The sequence below is a fragment of the Plodia interpunctella genome, chromosome 7, assembly GCF_027563975.2.
Source record: "Plodia interpunctella isolate USDA-ARS_2022_Savannah chromosome 7, ilPloInte3.2, whole genome shotgun sequence".
Classification (NCBI taxonomy): domain Eukaryota; kingdom Metazoa; phylum Arthropoda; class Insecta; order Lepidoptera; family Pyralidae; genus Plodia; species Plodia interpunctella.
In genome coordinates this window covers 9,061,569-9,085,362 of record NC_071300.1, presented here as the reverse complement: position 1 = coordinate 9,085,362, position 23,794 = coordinate 9,061,569, and the positions used below count along the sequence as shown (strand labels likewise).

The 23,794-nt window shown below is 34.7% G+C and overlaps 2 protein-coding genes across 6 annotated transcripts in view; both read right to left on the bottom strand.

Moving 5' to 3' along the window:
* Positions 1-1,089: 1,089 nt before the first annotated feature.
* On the bottom strand, positions 1,090-12,714 carry LOC128671309 (uncharacterized). 3 transcript variants are annotated; one of them, XM_053747673.2, is made up of 8 exons: positions 12,355-12,714; positions 6,598-6,797; positions 5,536-5,690; positions 4,225-4,325; positions 3,704-3,799; positions 3,424-3,549; positions 2,212-3,309; positions 1,090-1,760 (listed from the first exon to the last, which is right to left on the bottom strand). In XM_053747673.2, the coding sequence occupies exons 1-8, from the start codon at positions 12,361-12,363 to the stop codon at positions 1,554-1,556; spliced, it is 1,992 nt and encodes a 663-aa protein (XP_053603648.1). In that variant the 5' UTR covers positions 12,364-12,714; the 3' UTR covers positions 1,090-1,553. The 3 variants fall into 3 exon arrangements, with proteins under 3 accessions (XP_053603648.1, XP_053603649.1, XP_053603650.1); XM_053747674.2 differs by having other exon boundaries at positions 1,090-1,757; XM_053747675.2 differs by having other exon boundaries at positions 4,225-4,304.
* Positions 12,715-20,372: 7,658 nt separating this feature from the next.
* Positions 20,373-23,794, bottom strand: part of LOC128671362 (uncharacterized protein) — a 29,639-nt gene continuing 26,217 nt past the window's right edge. For 2 of the 3 annotated variants that reach the window (XM_053747787.1, XM_053747788.1), the window contains one exon: positions 20,373-21,316. In XM_053747787.1, the coding sequence (XP_053603762.1) occupies position 21,316 (1 nt within the window). In that variant the 3' untranslated portion in view covers positions 20,373-21,315. Of the gene's footprint in view, positions 21,317-22,143; positions 22,936-23,794 lie in introns of all 3 variants that reach the window. The other variant, XM_053747786.1, reaches the window with a different exon arrangement.

The following is a 23,794-nucleotide window of genomic DNA, read 5'->3' as shown; positions in this document are numbered from 1 at the left end:
ATGTCTAAAAGAAGGCGAACGATATATGGCAAGAATATCCATGACATTGGGAATGTGGATTTTTAAACTATCGGCTTCTTCTATGGGAGGTTCAGATACTGTGGCGCACCAGTTATCCTTGATGTAAACTACAACTCCACTATTTTTGTTGTGAGATCTATTTGTCCTGTGGTGATTATAACTAGGGATGTGAGGTATAATTGTAGAAGCAGAAAGCTGGCACTCGGTTAAGACCAAAACGTCAAAAGATATATCAAGAGACTGAAGAGCCACAAGAAAAGCATCGATATTCTTTCCAATTCCTCTGATGTTAAAAGCAAGCAGTTTGAAATCGTGAAATGGTTTAAAAGACCGTTTGCAACTGGTATCATTGTCAAAAATCTCGCAGTTAATTTTTATAGAATCCAATTCCGATGTTATTTCCTCGTTAACCAGGCCTTTTAACTTGATAATTTTCCAAGTTTGGATGTGTTTGTAACCAAAAATGTATGAACATTACAAACCAGAGCCTTATTTTAGGAAAGAATAAGATCAACGTTACGTTTTTCAACGAGAAAAGGTCACTAAGATAAAGAATCAGCACAATTAAATCTATAATAAACCCGATACCACCTGAACATAAAAACATTTCAATGAGTGTTACCATATATAAACCCAGAAAATATTTCTTTAAAAAGCTAAATTTAAAAACTTGAGTCAAAAATTGTTTGTCAACATAAAGTACCCTGCCATGACAGTTACAATATTTCTTATAATAGCCGAACACATAAGCCATCAACACCAACACTAGAAAAATCCTATTGTCCTGAAGTTCCGGAAGGTGATTGCACAGGAAGAACACGATCCAAATCGCTTCTAGATGATATGCGCACAGCCCCTTGTCCTTCTCGCTGTCTGATATATATGGTACTATGACTACACCAGCAAAAAGCATATCCTTGCTGTTTGGCTCTTGCCCTAGCATCACGAAAAAGTAATCTGCCCTCTCTCGTCAAACGCTCGTTAAAAAATACTCTTCTGGTGCTTCCTAAGACGTCCAGGTCGGTACTGGAAAGATTTTTCCGAGACTTCGAGGCTTTTAAAAATTTTATGTAAGTGTTACCACAAGACGCTTAACTCTTAGATTAGAAATTAATTTTATTGTGTTATTTGCTGGAAATTACATTAAAACATTGTTATAAATTTGTGATTTCGAATTTTTAATGCTTTGATTTCTTGTATTTATTTATTGGTTGTACAAAATTACAATTAACCTAAAAAATAAAGTTTATCTCTCTATATGCACTGTCGACAAAAATTGGTTTCAGATTCTATATCTGTTTGCATTTAAAAATAGCCACCTTTTTTACCTCATTTTGTGGTAACACTATACTTCCTTTAGGTATTTAAAAAAGGGAAAAAGTTTTTTGTTGCGATATACACTTTAAAATGTATATATTTGAACATTAAAAAATATATACATCATTTTGTAATATGCAAAGAATATCTTTGTAAAGGGTAAATTATTATTTTTTACCTTTTTTAAAATTCCTAAACAGAGTATATATATAATTCTATTCTTCATACTCCTCAAAGAGGGGTATGTAGTCGTCACTTCTCGACCTCAATTTGATCCCAAACTGAGTCACCTGGTTCGCGTCTGGACCTTGACTCTTCTCCACAGCGTTTACTGTAGCTGACTTCCAGTTGTCAACGCTGTCTTTCTTCGCAATCACATCTTTTAGCTTGATGTTCGCCAGTTTTGACGCCAGTAATTCCTTCTGGAATAAAATTAATTTTACCATAGTTTTTGTCTGTGTTAGCTAGGAGAACCCGCACATTAGCGCCACCATCACAGTTCTATTATTAATTAATAACGACAACTAAAGTATTATTATTTTTCTATTGTACAGAGAGTTTCCACAATAACGGTGACCACCGAAATTGTTGTCAAATCTTAATATTAATTAGAGAAAACTAATAAAAAGAAAAGAAGAAATTTATAAAAATGTTATGGTGGCGCTAGCGAGCAAGGAGCGTTTTAATTTTTTTAGATTGCTTGGGTAAAATCAATCTCCAATTAGCAATAAATTATTAGTTATTATTGCTAGATAACAACATAGAGTTATTTCATCAGATACTTTTTTAGCTATATAAGCTCTAAGAAGTTTGTGTAATTGTTAACAATAAGATACTTATTACACGTTAAATTACCTATTTGCCTACATTTACCTGTAAGGGGCTGTCGATATAACTTGCGTAAATTCTCAAAACTGGTTCCCCAGTTTTATCATCAAACGTCAGTTTGCTTCTTGGAGGTATTTTTTTTATTACAGTTACTTTCGGAGGAGGATTTGTGGTGGTTGTGGTTGTCGTTGTAGTTGTGTCTTTCTTCTCGACGGTAAAAAGTCTTAATGGCGCTCGTCGAGACATTAGACTTTCCTTTTCTATATTAAAATCATGGTCTTCGCTTATTGTAGCTTCAACTAATTGACCGGCGTATACAGCTCCTTCTTGATTAACTTTTGGATCGTTTTCATCTGCTCTAACTAAAGTATAAGCAACGTTAACAGAATCAGCTTTTTTCGTAAATGGAACTCCTAAAATCGGTTTTAATTCAGTTACATTTTGTGAACTTTCCGAATTTTGTACGAAATAATTCTTCATATCTGAGTTTATTGTCGTTGTGGTCAAATTTTCAACACGTGTATTTGGTTCTGTAGGCTTCTCCACTTGCGCTATAGCTGCTGCAGCTCTGACATCATTAATGGCTGAATAAAACCCATTAGCAACAATATTACCAACGCTTTGTCCAACTTGGGCGTAATATAATGGTGTTGTACTTTGATCTTGTTCTTTATGTTCAATGACATATTTTACAGTAGTAGTCCCTGGATGTGTTTCTTCTGAAAGAAGTTCTAAAGTTACATTTTGAGGTGCAGACGCTGAAGTAACTTCTACTAGATTTTCAGTTACGTTATTTAAAACAAATCCTTGTGGTACTAATGTCACAACAGAACTTTCTTGCGCTTCTCTTTGCACTACATTTTTCTGTGGTTCAAAAGCCGTTGGTGTCTGTTTCGTTATTTCTTCATTTTGAAGTAGAAACATTTGTGATTGTCCTTGAGTTTGAGGGTGTGAGTTGACAGGAGCCTGAGCAATGTCAGCGGGATAAGGCACAAACTCTATGGCTGGGTACTTTTGCATCAATTGGTTTTGTAGCTTCTGCAAAAACAGTGGATCTGGTTGGTAAAGTGCCTGTGGTTGGATTACTATAGATTCAGCTCCGGCGTGTATTAAATCGTGTTGGTTTGGCAGACTGCTGAAACCCTGAAACAAAAGTAAATATTTTAGATGAGTAATGAAAGGCCATTGACAAATCGTTTGATACTATTGATCTTTTTACAAATACTTTTTATTGGGCCTTATGTTTTCCGTCTTTACCTGTACTGTAAAATGCTGTGGTTGAATTTGATGAGGTAACGCTATAGCATTGAGTCCATACTCTGAAGCAAATTGTAATGCTGCTCCATTCCTGATGAGTGACTGTATTTCTTGCGACGTTAGGGACTGGAATGATAAAGATCTTATTGAAACAGAAAATGCTACAAAGTATGTAGTAGTGCATAAGCTATAGGATATATACTTACTTTCAAAGTTTAAATCTTGGAAGCGTGTAGCATAAAGATTGGTAAAGTTACATAAAATAGCATTACAAACTTACGGTTGCCTTTGAAAATCCAACAGGCAGTTCTATTTTGGGCGTCATTTGGTACATTGGATCAGCGTACTTCTCTGTCACTTCGTATGTTGCTTGTGGCTGAAACGATTAATTCTTTTGCTCATCACTTTATTAATCAGTTATATTACTGATTTTTTTTCTTTTACGTAACAGACATAATTCTATTCTACTACCTACTAGATGATGTATTTGTAATATTCGTATTACAATTAGATAATCTCTAATCTACGAGAATAATCTCTTCCTGTATCAAAATTTTAAATGAAATTAAATTCTGTAAGTCTTATGCTTTTTCTTTATCAACCGTCCTTCGCGTTGGCTAAACAACTGTTGGGTGAATGTTAATAAATTGGATGTGACGGTGAGAGTCGTAGAATTAAAAAATATATAAATGTCCATGTAGACGTCTTAATTTTTTTCTTAATAAAACTAATGCCACTGTTTATTTTTATCTTCTTCAATATTTACGATCTTGTTTCGAAATAAGTAAAAGACGTCCTTACCGCTTCAGAGGTTGGTGGCTTCGAGCTGACGATCTCTTCAATGACAACGATAGGCTTCTCCGACAGGCTCAGATTGGGCGCTGGTATCGTATGGATAGCACCTGTTGGTCAAAAACCTCTGAACCACAATGCGCCCGTCCACAGCGGAACCAAGATGCCAAATGATCGTTTTAACTGTCAAGTTAGCTACAAGATGGAGTCTGCTGCGTTGAAATTTGAGCCTTTTTTAGGGTTCCGTACCTGAACAGGTAGAAACGGTCCCTTATAAAATAACTATCTTTGTAAAGATCGACCAGGCAAATACAGCAAAAACAGAAAAATCTCTAACTATACGTGATATATATCTATATACGTTATTTATAATATATAGTTATATATAACCAACCCTACATGACTTTACTCAAACTTGACTGATTTAATTTACTACTAAGCAGGTAAACATGCTTGTTTACGGTTCACCTGTTGGGAAATGGTTACCGCAGATAATGAGAGCCGTGACCCGTCCACCCACCAGTTTCACTCACCGTTGGGTCTACGGGGAATTTCTGTTGACCTGAGGACATTGAATAACGGGTGGAATGTATCTTTTCACACCCTTTTTGAAGAGCTCTTTGTAAATGTTTTTCTCAATGCTGCATTATGATAAATTCTATTTTTTGGTCGTCGCATTATGAATATGGCATCTTGGTTTTTGGCACTGTAGACGGATGGGTAAATTTATATTCGTGCTGAAGTGGACAGAAAAGTATTGTCAATGTGAAACTGCTTAGTCCAAAGATATGGAAGAACAATGAGCTCATCTTTACACTGTTTGGCGATAGTTTGTGCTTCAGGCCTCTTGAGGTTTCAAGCGGTGTTACCCTTAAGGTTATATCCATTAAATTTATTTTACAAAGCTAGGTAGGTACTACAGCCTCGACGAGTCTAGATTCATGATGTAGGAAAACGGACTGTGATGCCATGCCATACATGTCTGTTTCTTAGCTGTTCTTTAGAGTTTTGTTACCTATATTTGAATAGTTTGAGAAATAAGAAGAATACCTATAGGAAGAGTGAGTGCAGGGCGTGAAATTCCCGCCCTAAAATAGGCCCATATTAGTCGTTATCCTCCCGTGGTAGTCGTACGAGGCGACTAAGGTATAGCATTAATTCCACTCGTCTTACTGAGAGGCATCACTCCCGAATAGGGTTGACGTCAGGTAAAATCATAGCCGAATCTTCAGCAAATTTAAGTATAACTTTGAGGTGTCACAGCAGAGAATATAACTAAGTAGATCAGAAGAGTGCGGCAAAACTAGCAGCGAAATCAACCTGTTCCGTCGGCATGTAGTCTGGTCGGAGCTGACGCGGCCCTGATGAAGTCATACTCTGGTGTGACAGGGGACGCTGGAGGCAAGCGGGCGGTAGTTTTCCAGCCCGGGGGGAAAGCGTTGCGGGTCGCTGGGCCGTAGTGCTTCATGGCGTATCTGGAAATAGTGTATAAAGGATTGTCGCGGCGTGTCAAACTTAAAACGCAGCGAGGGGAAGGTGCGCCGCGCGCGGGACGCATCCGCCCAATGACGCGGCCGCAGCTTGCTCTCCCAAGAACAGTCGGCGCATGTACGCGTTGCGTCTTAGATATTTTATTTTATATTCCTATTAACTGAAATAAATACAGTTATTTTGCCAACAATATTTGGTATTTTACTGGCTCTCACAGAAATCTGGCGAACGTGACAGGATGATTTCTTTTCTCTCTATCTCTCTCGTAGGTGGGATTCCAGGCTCTTTCCGCTTTTCTACTTTTTTCACTTAGCACGTTTTTCGTCACCCTTAGGTAGTCAACCAATGAAAGACATCAAGCCAGCATTTTTTTCCATGGACAGGCTTACTTCATGTACATTACAACTTATTTCAAAAGAAATATCTTCCCATGAGAGTTAACTCTTGAGATTCGTAATATCAAGTAAGTATTTCCGATTCATGTTTTATGAATGAAGAAAAGCATATGAGGGTGAATTTCACAAGCGTTTTGAACGCCGCCATGGGCGTTTATTAAATTGTAGTGTATGTTAGTGTTTATTAAATTGTACCATACACAGTAGTCAATTTAATTTTCCTATTTTATAAATAAGTAAAGTACTGGTACAATGTAAATTTTATAAATGTTAAATTAAAAAAAAAATCTGTCTTTGTATTTCCACGTTTAAGGCAAATAAATAATTTGAATTTAAATGTCACACAATAAATCTACCACACAATCGACATAGTTAATTTTTGAGACGCTGGAAACAGGACATTTTTGTGTATGACAACTTGGGCATGTTTGCTGCTTTTTCATGGTGACCTTTATGGCCTAAAAGTACCTATCAGTTAAACTACATCAGTTCTTACCTATGTGGTGAATTCCTATAAACGACATACGGCGCCCTATGCGAGGCAGCTTGCACAAATCTTGGCGGGTACGGCTGCCGCAGCCCTTGCATGTTGACCCCAGGCCTGAAGACTGACGGTCCACGGATTCTGTTTACTGTCGCCATTCGACTGTAGTACGCTGCATGCGCCAGAGCGCACAGCATGAGGTAGAACTGTAGCTGTTGAGGAAATACTTTGGGTATTTTTTATGACATTTGTGTCGTGGTGCCAATGGACATATTAAACAAAATAAGCGTGGTTCCTCAGTGGATGCGGTCCCTTTGTTTCTGAAAGGGTCCATGGGTATTTTTTTCTGGTTGCATTTAAAGCTTTGACACCGTGAAACTCCGGGTCAGTGAAAAAGAAAATAAGTTTCGATGATTTAACGTCAACCCCTTTGAGAATGCTAATGTTAGCTTTCAGGCTGAGTGTATTTCAGCTGCCAAGGCGGTTTAACCCTTAGGCGCCTCGTAGGAAATTCACGGGACGCTAAGTAGTGTCTTATTCTACGGCGGGACCACACGCCATGATATGTAAAAGAAAAACAAACGAAACTGTTACTCGCTTGAGTTTGAAGCGTTATTTATCCTTACATCTTTATATTTACTTGTTATCTATTCTGGCTATGTATTTTATATTATTTTATCCAGAGAGCTTTATAGAAAACAAAAACAACTTACGCAATCAGAGGAAAAAACACGAGCTGAATTTAATGCTGGGTTTAGACAGTGCTAGTTAGCATACGAGTAAGTATAAACTAGTAGTATAGTAGTATCTGCGGAGTAGGTATATTATTTGAAATCAGTAACTTCCATTGTGTAGACTGACTTACATAGGTACGCGAATATTCCGTCAATGGATCAACCCAGAATTTATACGGTACCACGACGCGCGTCAATTTCAAATATTAAAATTGCCGCGTATCGAGGCACCATACAAATACCTACCATACATATCTACTCTCAACGCAACAGATCATTGGATTTGGGTGATTAGGATATATCAATATCGTTTTAAGTGCCAATATTATCCAATCCAATCTACTGGTTGGATCAACTCGCAACATGGAGACCGTTAACTTGTTATAAACCAGACTGGTCTTGCCATTTCTCTGTGAAAACAGTTCTCAGTAAAACGGTCCCACAACCAATACTTACATTATTTATGCGTAGGTAGGTACCTACCACTCTCGGCAACTTATAGCTATTATTTTGACGGACATGTAATGTTACGTTGTTTACTTTCTGTAACGTTTTCTAAGAACATTGCGTGTAGATCTAGCCTGTTTTGCTGATCCTAGTTTCACAATGTAATTAAACCTTCGTCTAGGCCAGTGAAAACGTTTTTGTTGTCTTTTGCAAAGTCAATTTGTGTCTTGGCAGGATCGCCACGTAATGTTACCTTGTTTAATTTCTGTATCGTTTTCTAAGAGCATTGCGTGTAGATCTAGCTTATTTTGTTGACCCTATTATTTTATTTTGTTCAAGTTCAGTTCAAGTCATTAAACCTTCGCAGTCTAAGGTAGTGAAAACATTTTCATTGTTTACAAAGTCATTTTGTAAAATGATAGGGTCGCAAAACGCGATTTTCGCGATTTCGGAGTTACACCCATACCAAAAGTTGTTCAGAATTATGGTCTGAGCATGTATACAAAATATTGCTAATGTATTGAAAGTCACCCTGTATTTAATATGAATTTTATAACTTATTTCTAACCTAAAATATTCGACCACTAAATATGTTACTTGTATGCATGCAATTATCACAATTGTCGACCCATTTTACGTCGTCACGATGTCACATACATAATATACCTACAAATGTATAATCACAGTTGAATAAATCCAAAACTGGTGGCCAACAAAATCCGTTTAGTCATTTGTGGCGATGTTGTACTATAGAAAACTATAATATAATATTGTCTAATGAAATCCCTTATCTAGTTTGGCATATTCTGTTATTTATACTATTATTAGACTATATTTATACTATTATTAGAGGTAAGCGTTTGTATATTTGAGACGGGTACCTAATCGCCGAAACTACCAAGCCGATTTCAAAAATTCTTTCACCATTAGAAAGGTACATTATCCAAGATTGCTATAGGCTATATTTTATCTCAAAGTTCTCACGGGAGCGAAGCCCCGGCAACATCTAGTAATTTTTATTCTTATTATATTTATTCTTATCGCTAATACATAAAAGAACTTGATAAAAATGATGTGCCGCTAATAGTGCTGCTTAGAATTTTGCCTCAGTCACACATTCTAACATGATTAATTAAAGAAATTTGTTTTAAATAGTTATCTTACGAGCTGATAAATGTTGGACGCGTGCCACAGTAATCGTCGATATCGTGCAAGAAATTATGGTTATGAGTGAAACACGTTACGCTCGATCGCGGTCGAAAACGACAAGTGTGTATTCACCGTCTTGTGCATAAATTCAGTTCATCAACCTCAAGTGCATCGACGTAGGGACCATATTTTTAAAATTTCATATACTTCTTCATAGTCTTATTCCTCGTGGCTGAGTGTCGTGGTCATTAAGTACATGGAATGAAACACACACAATAACTTTCTTGACATTATTAATGGAGTGGTTTGCCATTGCCTTCTCCATTTCACACACAAGCTAATAATTATCAACCAGTGTGCAGGTTTCCTCACGATGTTTTCCTTCACAGGAAGCAAGTGGTGGTCTATGAAAACTACTATACATGAGTCAGTTTGATATACAAACTCTTATGGCACTAGTAGGTTTCGAACCTGAGACTTTTCGATCCGCAGGCGGGCGTCTTAACCATTACACCACCACCGCTTCGAAGTATACTTAGGTACAGTAGGGTCAAAAAAGTTTTTATACACATTAAATAAAAACATTTGGTGTATGTTTCCAGCCTAGAATAGGACCAAACCATATCCTCCCGCGGATGTCGTAGGAGGCGACTACGGAACACATTTCCTAGGCAGCTGATAGGCTACAACAGCATTCCTTAGCAAGAGGGTTGACGTTAAGCAGGTTGTCGATTGCAAAAACAAACGAATCTTCAAAATGTTGAGGTAATATTTTACGATGACCTCGGGCTTCGCAGCGTCACAGCGGCGTAGATGAGAACGAGAGAGAAATAAAAACAGCAACGAAGTAATTAATAGCTATCACCAACGGAAGCCAGTGTTTAGTCCATTAACGGTTTAGTGAGGAGAAACTAGGATACGTCTTCAGGTCATTAGACCTCTATTTAATCCACTAATATCCAGTTTCCAGCAGAATACCTCAGCACCATTAGCTGGTATCATCAACGTGTCATGAAGATAATTATTAGATCTCTCGAGTTAGTAAATGGATTTTCCTTGAAACATTTTGTTTACATAAAACTGAGTACCGAGAAATATAGATACATAAGTATATGAAATGTAAATAGATAAATGTATATATTTATGTTTAAGTAAATAGGTAAAACTATTTACCTATTTACTTATAATTCAATCATTCTCTACTAGATATAATAGAATGATTTTAGCATCAAGCCGCCCTTTGTGTAATGTTAGCAAAAGTTTATACGTTTTCCATCTACAAACTCTTTAAACTGTAAAAGAAATTTCAAATTGATAACCTAAATAAAAAAAGTAAGTTTAAATACTACAAAAAAGCGAAAATAGTCCTTTTTTTAATGTGGACGGCTTTATTGAAATGTCCCAATTGATAAAAATCTTTGGATCGTATTTTTTACATATGGTAAGAAAAATCCTATTTTATGTAAGTTTGTTTTATGGAAACTAAACTTAAGTAACTATTAAAAACTAAAAAAGAAATTGTTGGACGTGGCAACATCCAATAAACTGATTATATTAATAATCCATTATCAATAAAATAAACTTACATAAAATAGGATTTTTCTGTTTTGCTTAATTTATTATTCGATAAATCAACTCCTATTAGTGGAACAGTATTCCGTGTAAGATATAAAGCAGAACATAACGGCGCTCCCAGTCTAATTGCTGGCTGGACTATGGTACTTCAGCCGTTGCGCATTGCCATTACGGTCACACACTTAAGTGTTCTACTAAATTATCATTATCATTGGTGCTTTATTATCTAGAATCGTCGTAGATAGGATTTCTTATTTCATAATTCAGACTGCTGTTCGACGTTCAAATTATAAGTAGTTTTCAATAAATTACAAAATATCTAGCTAAATAAATACTAAAAAAAAAAGAATGAATGAATATTTATTTTTTTAAACAAACTTCAAGGTGAAACTCCAGAGATAAAATAATGTGTAGGTATATAATTTTATCTATGGTGCTACCAGTAACATTACTGGTAGCACAAATACAAAAATATATAGAATAAATATAAATACTGGTAAAACAAAAATATATAGAATAAAAATATGTAGAACACATGTTCTACATATTTTTATTCTATATATTTTTGTTCTACGTATTTATAATTCTAGATATTTTTAAAGACATTTGACATAAGGGTCTTTTTATTTCTAATTTTGGATATTTTTTTTAGAATTTGAATTAATTATAATTAGTTTTAATTTGATTTTTTTAGTGATAATAATATGTATTATTGATTGAAATGTTTTAGTCACTCTAAAATAAGAATATTGTATATTTATTTCAATAAATATTGAATATATATTTCAATCAAATATGAAATAAGAATATTGGTATCAAAATCATGAATAAAATAAACAATATAATCGAGATATTTAATTTCCTCGAACCGATAAAATGTCGTATTAATGTAACGGTAAACACAACGTAGCGACAGCACCGTAGCTGCATGGACCTTATGCAACGGCAATAAGAACGATTTTACAATGCATTCTGATAAATTAATATTATGTCGACTGTACAGTATGTGAAAACTTGCGCAACCGGTCCCGTCTCTCCTTAGGACGTTCGTGATAACGATACGCTGTTTACTTGTTGATTCAGAAGGTTCCATAACAAAATCCTTAAGTTTCAACATATCAATCAAAATCACATGATCAATCAATTCATAACCCTAAGGTTAACTGAAAGAGATCGTTTAAGCGATTAGTCCGCCTTGTGCCTTTTTAATATTTATCTAATTTTGGCAATTAAGTATACGATTTAAATAAGTACAAATTTATAAATCATATACAAAAAAATTAAACTATTATTTTTAAAATATACAAATAAATAACAACTAAATTAACCTAAAATTAAAACTAAAGTTTAATTGTAAATTTAAATAAAATGTTGACCCTAAATCGCGATCGTCGTGCGGTAAAGTTCCCAGAAGTAAATATATTACTTTTATGATAACAGATTATGATTCAGCAGATATGTACAGGTCAGGAAAACCCTTCATACAGCCCTGCTAACTTATAGAACTAGTATCTACGCTATGTATAAATATATTTTCTCTCATTACAATACGGATAAGCTAATTCAGATTGAAGAATGTAGATAAAAGGGTTAGTTACGTATGGTAAAATGAAAGTCCTTACGCATTCCTATGAGTTGTTTGATCTTCGTGATCAATTAACTCCAAAATAATTGAATTATGCATTAGACTAGCTTCTGCTCGCGGCTTCGCCCGCGTCTGCGAAGCAGAACAGACATGATTTTCATACAGATTTGTACAACAACCACATATGTACTTTATTGTTGCAAGTATTATTAGATATGTAATTACTTATATACCAATACTAATATAATACCGTATAAAGGTAAATTGTAATGAACAAACCTTAATCATTTTGATGATGTCTCCAAAGTCACCGATCACAACAGATACAGCACCGGTCAATCCTCACATATTTAAATTATCACTTAAAAGTCATACAACATCACTTTGAGAATAAATTAAAAAGAAAAGCTAGACGCTACTTGCTCGGCAGATAAAAAAATAATAACAACTTCGGTATAAATATTAAAACTGTCAAACTTTAATTGGTCGGTTAACTAAAAACAAAGTATTTCGTTATGAATTTTAAAATAGTATAGTGTTGAGCAGATAATAAGAGCAAATATAGAATGAGCATTTGAATTTGGAAACCGTTTGAAATAGTTCTAACTGACAGAACGACTACGTCGGCGGCCGACCACTAGCTATGACGCAAAATAGGTCACCTTACCTCTTATATGAACCCCCACTCGTTATAGTATTATGATGTATTGATGATACATCACTGAAGGGTTAATTGTCGAGATAGTTTAAATAAATAGTTAAATATAGTGGCATTTAAAAAATGTAAATATATGATGAGGTAGATATTTTTTTGTTTAAATTAATTTTATATTTTATACTTCAGTTTTAATATAAGGCAAGTTTAATTTACTTGTTCTTTTTTCATTATTTATAAATGTTTATTTATTTCCAACGATTATTATTATTACATAAATACTAAATAAAGATATTCCAGTACATCGCCGCTTGGAAGTTCTTGTTTTTTTATTTATGTATATTTTTTTATTAAATTTTTATCTTCTCAGTCGTACACTCCTGATGGAGTGGTCGTGGCTATCGATCATCCGTTATGCTTGTTGCTGCTTTTGTGATATTTCTCCATTTCTCCCTATTCACGGCACTACGTGTACACTCCGTTACAAACCGTAAGTTTTTATATATGAATATAAATTTAAATAAATTACGGAAATCGATGACCGTACCATACAACCTTTAATTAACCCTTTATAAACACACACAGAGCTTAAATTTTCTTCATTGTTTTTAGTTCTTAAGGTAAAGATTTTATCGCAACCACAAAAATACCGGTACAGGCGAAACGAAATAAAAAATACAAAAACCAAATCACTTATTGAATCTCGATTTATGATTTATTGTGGTCTCATTACACGCAGCTTTCCAAATAACCGAAGCATTTGTAGTTAGGTAGTCTACAAATGCTTCGGTTATTTGGAAATTTCGGTGAATTACCGGCAATTTATCCGCGACGAGAATTGTCGCGTTGCAATAACCACTAATCATTCAAATCAAGGGGTTATTAACCAGTGCTAAATGAATTATACTCTTTATGCTTACTCTGGTGTATTCTCGTTGACACCATGGATTCGAACTTCTTACGGTAGACATATCTCCAAAAAGTTAATAATACCCAATATCTAACTCGTCTGCCTCAAAGTATCTACAAGATATTTTAAAATAAAACTTTGCGATTGAAAAAAATCTTAATTTTTTTTTACTCAGTACATTTTTTATCTCTCTCTCTCTCTCTCTGTCTCTGTACATTATTATCTCTGTCTCAATGTTTTCTTGGTTCATTAGCTACAGAATCCAGGGAGCGCTCTCCTACTTTTTCTCGGCATTGTCTTCGGCATCCTTAATTGTCAGACCATTTCATAGATTTCACAGGCCATAAGTCTTATTTTAAGCACATTTATAAAATGGTGAGAATTCCAAGAGATTGCTGCACCCCGTGGCCAAATAAACGAATTAAAATAAATGATCATTGCTATAGATAGATAGGACATAAATTCAACTCAAAATTCTTTATTCAACTAAGAAAGACACGTATCTCCTGTTGACGTCAAAAATGTACTTAAGAACGAAGTCTACTGGCGACTAAAGCGCAGAGGAAGAAGCAACACAGAGCAAAAGGGAGTCTATCAATGGTGAGAGTTAGTGCCAAGGCAGCACGCACGTTGCAAAAGTGATATTGATGTTCATCGACCACTAGGTTATTCACAGCACAAAAACGCCAAAACTCCGACTAATCAAAACAACAATATTCCTGCTTTGTACATGAAATTTGATGAACTCATATTCTCGATGTGTTTAAGCTTGAAAATGTAATTTTGTTTGTTTGTTTGTAATAACTTTATTGCACGAAAATAAGCACATTAATCAAAAATTAATACAAGATACATTGTACAACTGGTAGATTGTATTTGGTATGGTTATGCTTACGTATTATAATAAAACAAGGTCCTCTGCCGCGTCTCTCTGTCTGTTCGCGATACTCTCAAAAACTATTGCACGGATTCGGTTTTTTTCGAATAGATAGCGTAATTCCTGAAGAAGATTTAAGTGTGTAATTTATTATATTTTACCCGAGCGACGCCGGGTGGGGTCGCTAGTGTACTTATAAAATCTAATAACTGATTAAACATTTATCACATATAATAAGATAAATTATATCGAAGTCAAAGCATTTAATCAGAAACTAGATGTGCCCGCAACTTCGTTTGCGTGCGCGGTTCGAAATAAGTTAAGATTTTCTTTTACATGAAATCCCTAAATAATCTTCTCAATTGAGGAAAGTAGATCAATGTGTTTAAACTTATTTGTGGAAATAGGATATTGTGGTGAGTGTGAGAGAGATAGTGATATTGGTGGAATAAAAAAAATATAGAAATTATACCTTCACAGTCATTCCTACAATATTGCAAAACAAGCTCACTGCCGCGTCTGTCTGTTCGCGTTAAACTCAAAAACTACTGTACGGATTTTCATGGGGTTTTTCACCAATAGATAGTGTCAATCATGAGGAAGGTTTACGTGTGCAATTTATTGTTTTTGCCCGAGCTAAACCGGGACGGGCCGCAAGTTATATTGTAATATATTCTCAAAAAGCTACAAACAAGCTATTGTAGATATAAAACACTAGATACTATTCTTTAAAATATAAAAGAGAGATATTGTCTTATATTTTAAAGAATATTCGATCCGTAATAAAAGAAAAAGAAAATTCACGTTTTTTTTGTGAAATAGTGGAACACCTAGGTGAACCAGGCGTACTAAAAGTTAACCGTGGAACACCTAGAACCAGTTTGATGTTCCAAATATCAGAAAGGAAAACGTTATAGGTTGTTATTGAAGCGGTTTTAGTATTGTGAAGTGTGTAGTCTATTGGTATTTAGTACCTATTCTTAATATGAATGCTGATATGTGTCAAATATATTAACAAATAGGACTGGACCGAGTCTGAAACGGTTCTCCGACAATTGCTTCGTCTGTGAACATTTCTTCGACAGAATGTTTCGACATCGGGCGTTTGAACGACACAACCCTTCATCTACGAACGATTCGTCGACAGAATAGAGTAGACATTCTGTCCACAAAACGTTCGTAGACGAAGCAATTGTCGCGGACTCGACTGGACCATAGGTATACGAGTACATATAGCAGGAACTGCCATCCTAACTAATATTATAAATGCAAGTTTGTTAGTTTGTTACCTCTTCACGCTCTATCTACTCAACCAATCTTCTTGAAATTTTGCATACATGTAGTTTGAAGTACGGAGAAGGATATGGGATACCTTTCATCCCGCGGAACATTAAGGCAGGCGAAGCCACAGACAAAAGCTAGCTGTATGATAACCAGGAATAATATTTATTCAAGTAGGTACATTTCGTTGACATAACTCAGATCATTTATCGATAAAACAAGTTAATTGTGTAATAATAACACGTTTAACAGGACGTTATGTGCTCTAGTATCTCGGTGTAAGGAAACGGAACTGTTAGACAAAAAGTCATGGGTTTGCGCTAATCACCTTCAACTTTATGTCTTCCTGGTACGTTGAGGCTCATTCCACTCACTTTCCCCCATGATTGTAAGGCTCCAATCCATAATTAACCTAGGTAGTTAACCAGCACATTTCAATTGTGTCGGCGCTAGCAAATGTAGCACCCATGTACAATAAATACCCTGGCGCCCCCTTTCATAATAAAGTAGTTACCGGCGTTACGGATAAAATTTAAAGAGAGACCCGGAGTATCATCTTTTGAACAGCTACATTAAAATATGCATAAATGTCACGTAAAGAGGCGGAGTGTAGTTAGTGATTATTTCGTTTCCTATTCATCTATATGAACACAAAATAAATAAATATTTGAAAAAATATAACAGGCGACTTAAAATTAGTTGCCCTATTCATGTCAGAATCTACATGAATCTATATTATAAATGAAAAGAAAATAAAAAAATCTTCATTTAAAATTATGTAACCATATGTTTGCAATTACAGAATTGAATTCGGAGGCTCTATGTATTTAAAGCGGCTCTTAGCGCCCCCTAACACCTGATGCCCGGGTGTGCCCCACTAGTCTATATGTAGAGTCGCCCCTGCATTTTAAGCCAATATACCTAGCCATAGAGCTTATTAGCTTGAAATTATAACTGACGTCATATAACCTGGGGTATTTCTATTTTTTATCAGCAAATCTGCTGAAGGCGTGTCCTGTCTGGATCAATAATCATACGTTTGGCGTAAGATAACTATCAATTTTAAGTACCTATTGATTGAGAGGAAAAAGGAACATACGAACTATCCTGGTAATGTTTCGCTTCCATTATCCTAAGATCTGATTTTACATTGATTGATAAATTTTATCGAAAATGTACCCATAATTTATTTGATCATTCACAAATATCTTGATTACTTAATTTAACTATATTTATATACATCTTCATGCATACCGTACTTATCGTATCTAAAAATTTTACAAAACCACATAAACTTTGATGTCTTCATATTTAAATTATTAATATTTAAAACACGCAACAAACGCGTATGTTAGCTTTGAAGTGCGCAGAAAAACGCAAAGCACGCCATTTTGTCTAAACGTCAGCGACGCGCCGGTTAAAGTTTACCAAATGCACTAAAAGTGTTAAGCTCACATTGTTTAAGGCATTCTGCCAAGTGTTTTACACGTGCAATCTATGGGTCGATTACACACAAAAAGCACACAGCGCCTTGCGTGTCCAATATAATAATGGTTTGAGGGCAATGTTGGGGTTACCGAGACGTTGTTCCGCGTCAGGAATGTTCGCGGAGGCGCGCGTGGACACCTTCCAAGCCTCCTCCTCCTCCCTCAAGGGTGGCCTCCTTGATGCGGAGAGTGGCCGCTGGCCCCAACAGCCTCCTCACTATTATCGCTGGCAGGGTAGATGGGCCCTTTTTTAAACACTGGACCCATATCCACTTAAATAAGTAACTAACATAGTTTTAAGAACATTGTTACTAACACTTAATATGGTATTCATTTATTGCCGAAATAAACAATTATTATTATTATTAAAGTCAACGTCAAATTTGACGATGCATCTCATCCTAAGTGAAAATTGAGTGACATACCTATGCATTAAGCCAATGATGGTATAGGGAAAGTGTTTTTCTAGATGTTGATTTACTGAATATGGTGGTTGAGGACTGGTTCGGGCGTGATCTGAGGTCGAAACACTATGAGGAATAAATTAGTCTCTCTCTCTCTAATCTGACCGTATTCCCGGCTGCATACTTGGGTCTTTGAAACCTCGATGAACGGACTCGCGAAGGGAAAACTTCTACTTATAGAGTTATAGTATATACACTTACTTTGAACTATCACTTCTACTGATTTTCTTTGCAATTGTCGACAGTAGTGTTAAAGTAACCTTACCTACCTACTTACTTAAAATAAAAATTATAATGCTCATATTGTAGTTAGTTTCTTATTGTATTTTGAACGAACTTTTGACATTTAAATTGATACACTTATTTTATGTCGCCAAATGTTACCGAACGTGTTTAAAATAAACCTTCATATTCGTGACTGTCCGCCTGCCTGTCGTCAATCCTCTTTTAGAATGCTGTTATCTCAGAACTTCAACTATCAGTTGTCTCTGTCTCAGAACAATTAAGTAATTAGAAAAAAAAACTCCACACGGAATATTGAGTCGCAACTGGAAAAACGTAACAAAAAATATTTTATAGATGTCGGCATCGCTAACATGAAAGAATTGAGATTGAGAAAGCTATTAAAGTTTAATTGTACAAACATTCAAGTGTAAGTACGTAAGTAGGTATTTATTTTTGCTATGTGCGTGCTGCGTGTTTCTAGTTGCGTTTATATTCTTATCCGTCTCAGCAGACTAATGATGTCGATCGATTGGTCAATCGAGAGTATACCTATCGATAGTTTGTCAATAGTCGAGATATCGATAAAAATATCGACAGCTAAAATGGAAAATTATGTACAGATTGTATGTCGATGCCACGAAGCCCGGTTTCAGCGTATTTTTTTTTTACGTTACCTATCTATATCTGTATTCGATACTCAATTATGTAAATCCGTTCAGCGGTTTTTGACAATATGAGTTAATAAATAATATTAAGTACATACCTACATATATGTACAAGACACATACACAGACTAAATAGGTACAAGATACGCGCGAAAAACAATAACCCATCCTTTGCAGTCGAATAAATAGGGATTATAAAAGTCCTATAGATTTTCAACTGAATATGATTTGAAAGGGAAATCATTGTTCTATTTTTCTTAGAAAGGCACTCGGTACTACTAGCTAAGTGTCGACTTCCGTGGTTTAAGGAAATTATGGAGGTACCTACCTATGTAATTTTAATACCCACTGTGGTTAACCACCACTAAACCACATTTCACTAAAAAGAAATATCACCGTTGTACCAGAACACTTTAAAGCGACGCTTCGCTTCGGTGGTGGTGTAAAGGTTAAGACGCTCTGTATCAAAACAAAATAACCTACTCATTTCACGTGAGTTTGTACACCTGACTCATGTAGGTAGGTATAATAGTTTTCATAAACCACGACTTGCATCCGGTGAAGGAAAACACCGTGAGGAAACCTGTCCTACATTCTACTCGTTAATTCATCATCTAGAAAAATATAATATTCCTATGTCATTGCATGATAATATCAAATAAAAAAAAATGTCACTGCTAATAATTATATCCTTCTCTATTCTCTTAATTTCCTTTTTATATAGATAGGTACGTTCGTTTTAAGCAAATAAATAGTTAAGTACTTAAGTACCTATATTGATTGATGATACCTAATTGTCTTTATTTCACATCGAAAATTTGAAGTTCTTTAAATGGCCCAATGGTTGACATTTAGGTAATCAATGAGTTTGTCTATTCTGATTTTAGTAAGCAGTTATATTATGTACACATTAGACAAAACACACACAAATACATAAACACACACGAATTAGATAATGAATATTTTGGCACATTTTTCTCACAGCTTTGCCTATTGGTGGATATTTCAAAAAAAAAATCAGTTTCTCATTGAAAAAAAACTATTTAAATAAAACATTTTGGTACTGACTTTGCATAAAAGTTTACTGTTTCAATCGCCTTCCATGAGTATTTCATGTATTTTAAAGCGTCATTGCTCAGTGACTATTTGTAGGCGCGTAAAATCTACGGTCACTACTATCATTATTATTATCGTTTATTATAAAAGATACACACATTACTTTTAGTTACTGTGAGCAATCAACACATGCTGTGAGCCAAGGAACATAACTACTTTCTAGACAAAAACATAACACATACACTAATAAAACTATCTCGTAACGCCACCAATATGTGCATAACGCGATCCACTGTTGGACCTAAACTGATATCTGCATCACAAATTCGTACCATCGAGTTCATTATTAGTATGAATGCGATTCATTTTAGGTTCCTAGATTGAACTGAGTTGCATTGGAATCGATCAAATCAAATCATACTCCTGTACTCGGTAGGGCCATAAAAACTATTATATACTTAATTATTATTATTCAAAATTTCAGAACTGAAGCCCAGAGACTATAATGTAACAGATCAAACGCGCTAACTGGACAATTACATCAGGTAAATCTGTAGCAGGTAATCTAGCAGTTAGTTTATCTGTCAGATAACAATATAATATTCTATCTGAATGTGGTGAAACAGGGCCTAAATCAAGTAAATTATAAAAGGATTTCAAGAACATAAATAAATAGATTCAAACTTTATACAATTTTTATTTTATTTTACAAGACCATCTCACATAATTTATTTACAAATAGGAAAATATGTTACAAATTCTCATAATAATATAGTTTTTAAATTAACTTTTATTTGAGCATTTTACAACTACACAAAACACACTATTCGCGACATCTCACCAAATTCACTAGCAAATTCATTTTTAGTTAATTTTTTCATTTATATTTAAAGGTAAACAACACAAATGTACTTTTTGTTAATTTTTCCATTTATATTTAAATGTAAACAACATTACAAATGTACTTAATTGTTTGTAATTACTTACATTATTCAATGTATAACTTTTACTTCTATTTAATTGTAACGATTCGTCTATTTTATGTAATTTACAAAAACATTCGTTTCTTTACTTTTTGTAAATTCCAATGTTTACATTTCTCAATACATTAAAAAAAACTTTTTTTTTTTTCATAATACTGCCGCTATTTTCTGCTCAATTTGGTATAATTACTGACCAGCCGAATATAAATTATTATATACAATACATAAAAACAATTTTAAGACAATATACAAAAATATTTTATAGTTATTGTACTGATGTTGACAACATATTAATTTTAATTTCTCTAACTAGATATAATATTAGTTTATTAATCTTCGACTAAGAAGAGTTTACATAAATAAGTTCATTGACCCAGTCTTTACTTATAATTGGTAAATCACAATTCTGAAATATTTTTTTTACTAAAATTATCGCATTTTTCTGTGTTATTTATTAATTTCGATATTTAAATTTACAAATATTTACAAGGTTGAGAAAATAAAGAAAAATAAATTGAGAATTAAGTTCTTCTATGTTCTATATCACCGAGTATTTGATATGGGATTCTGTGCTCTAATTTAAACGTAGTAGTGCTGCAAATCCTCTGTACCCAATACTACACCTTGGTCAGGGAGCTCTGAAAAATTAAAATATACACAATTAATATTTTTATAAAAATTTATCTCTAATAGATTATTATAGTAAGAACATAAATTTATTTTTCTGTAAAAAATTGTTTTTCAAATGAAATGTGTGTTTTAAATGAAGTAGTTACATATATATTGATAATATCTAAAAAATATTGTGGTATTATTTATATACGGTCGATAAAAACAAGTTGTATATCTAATATTGTAAGTTGAAGATAAATTTAAATGAAGGTGAAGCAAAAGTTACAGTAAGTATAGTTTCAAAAACAAACAATTGTTTTTTTTTTTTTGTTTTCAAATTAATATTTGAGTAGAATTAAACAAGGTTAAACCTAGAATGAGTTACACCAGTCAATTTTGACGTTGACTTTAACCTGTTTGTCGTCGTTTAAACAAAATGGCGTAGTTTGCGTAAGTTAAAGTTAACGTCAATGTTGTCTAGTATAATCCACTTTCAATAGAACTCTTTATTAAACGCAAGAGGAAGGAAAATTATTTTAATAATGGTTTACTCACATTTAGTGCGCAAATTATTTGTTTGATAAATTGTTATAGTAATTTAAACATGTTCGTTGATACTTACATAATACTCTTGTATACAAAAGGGTAAATGTATTTAAAATATACATAAAGTTATTTTGTGTATTACATACAAAGTGTGCGTAATAAACTATATACATAAAATAATTAGTCAAGTGAAGAAGTCTCATTAGTCAATAGTCGTTCTAAAGGAATGATGTCTCGTCAATGTTAATTATGAGAGGAGTTAGCTACCATTCCCATAGAATATAGCTTAGTCAGTCATTAAACCTACCTCCAGTCAAGGTAAGTCAGTCATTTCAAACTTGAACTATCTTGTTCCCTCGCAGAATATACTTCACATCTTTCCTTCTGTTACTGTCTTCTGTCGTCGTGACTGGTTTGGCAGTTGTCGTTGTTGTTGTAGTCGTCGTCGTGGTGGTGGTAGGGGGATCGGAGGGTAGGAGGTCGGCCGGCAAAACACCAATTTCATTATCAGTCACTACTGGAGTTGGGAATAGTGGAACCTGCCCTTTCTTCAGCATATCAGTATACTTATCCAACCCGGTAAAAGTGGGAACATCTTCTGAAGACCTTTGGATGTTTTCGTTCATGTATTGCGCTAATTTGTTTAAGTTACGATTGATTTTTTGGATTTTCTCCGGAGTCAAGCCCTTGTGGACGGCGTGGGCTGTCGGGACTATGGATTTTTTGGATGCGGCGTAGTCAAATGTGGGACCTTGCGGGTGTCGAGGGTCATAATCTGGATAAGCTTCAGCGGTAGCCGGTTCGCCGTAGGAATTGACAGCTGGCCACGTCATAGGCTTGAAGGGGGGGACAGGTTGCGGTGGGGGAGGCGGTTGGTGGGCTGTCAGGTCTTCTGCCGCGTATTCTGTTCCTTGAGAGAATGCATTTTTGATGGCGCTGTAGACTGAGTGGATGATGGATGGCGGTGGGTCGAGAGGCGTGTGGCCCTCTGGCGTGTGGCTCATTGTGGGTGTTTCGTGGGTCTCGCTGTGTGCCAGCTCGCCGCCCAGCGGTGTCAGTAATAGGACCCCGGCGTGCAAACCGTTCAGTTTCCCTCGTCCTGTCTCAAAAAGCGTTCCAGTCTTAGTCAAAAAAGTCAAGAGTCTATCTACGGTTTGGAAGTAGGTACTGTTTCATTTTGTACTTCCGTGAATACAGTGTGCTTGTGTTTTTCTCAAATTGCTCGAATGCTGACAGTCATTATGATATTTAAATGAATCGATATGATATATTAATTTGATAGTGCTCTGACAGACTCATTAGAGAGATTTCAAAGAAAAATTAGGAACTTTTTACTTATCCATAAGTATAATTCCAGCATTTTGAGTGTGTTTTATACTACCTACATAATTTAGTGTTAGTAATTACAACTAATCTAGTGTCAAAACTACGTTCAATCATAAAGGGTGTTGTTATTCGAGTATGTGCGTGTATAGATGTAGTACCTATGTTCGAAAAGTGTATGGGTACATTCTGGTACACGTTGAATCCTAGAATGAAGGTGAAAAGACAATTAGATTAATAAATCATATAAATACATAACAAGAAAATTTGTCCTAATTTTTGAATAAATTATTTGATCTTGATTTTTGGTATTGCAATAGAAAAAAAAATTGAGGTCGTTAAAAATCAGTAATCTACTATTTACAGACAGACAGTACTCAAGTAGTTAAATACATATTGACGTAATAGTTATTGGCCATGTTATTGTATATTTTAACCTGGCGCGGGTCACAGGCGCCTTTCACGAATTCTTTATTTTATTTGTCAGTGTTGGGTAACTCTTGTGTAACAAATACACTTATTTACTACCTACTGCTTGTACTAGGTCATTCTTGTTCCTGGATTGAATTTAGATTGAGAACAATCTTGTAGCCCGCGTTTAAAGTTACTTGATTTGACGGCTTTGTGATTACAAT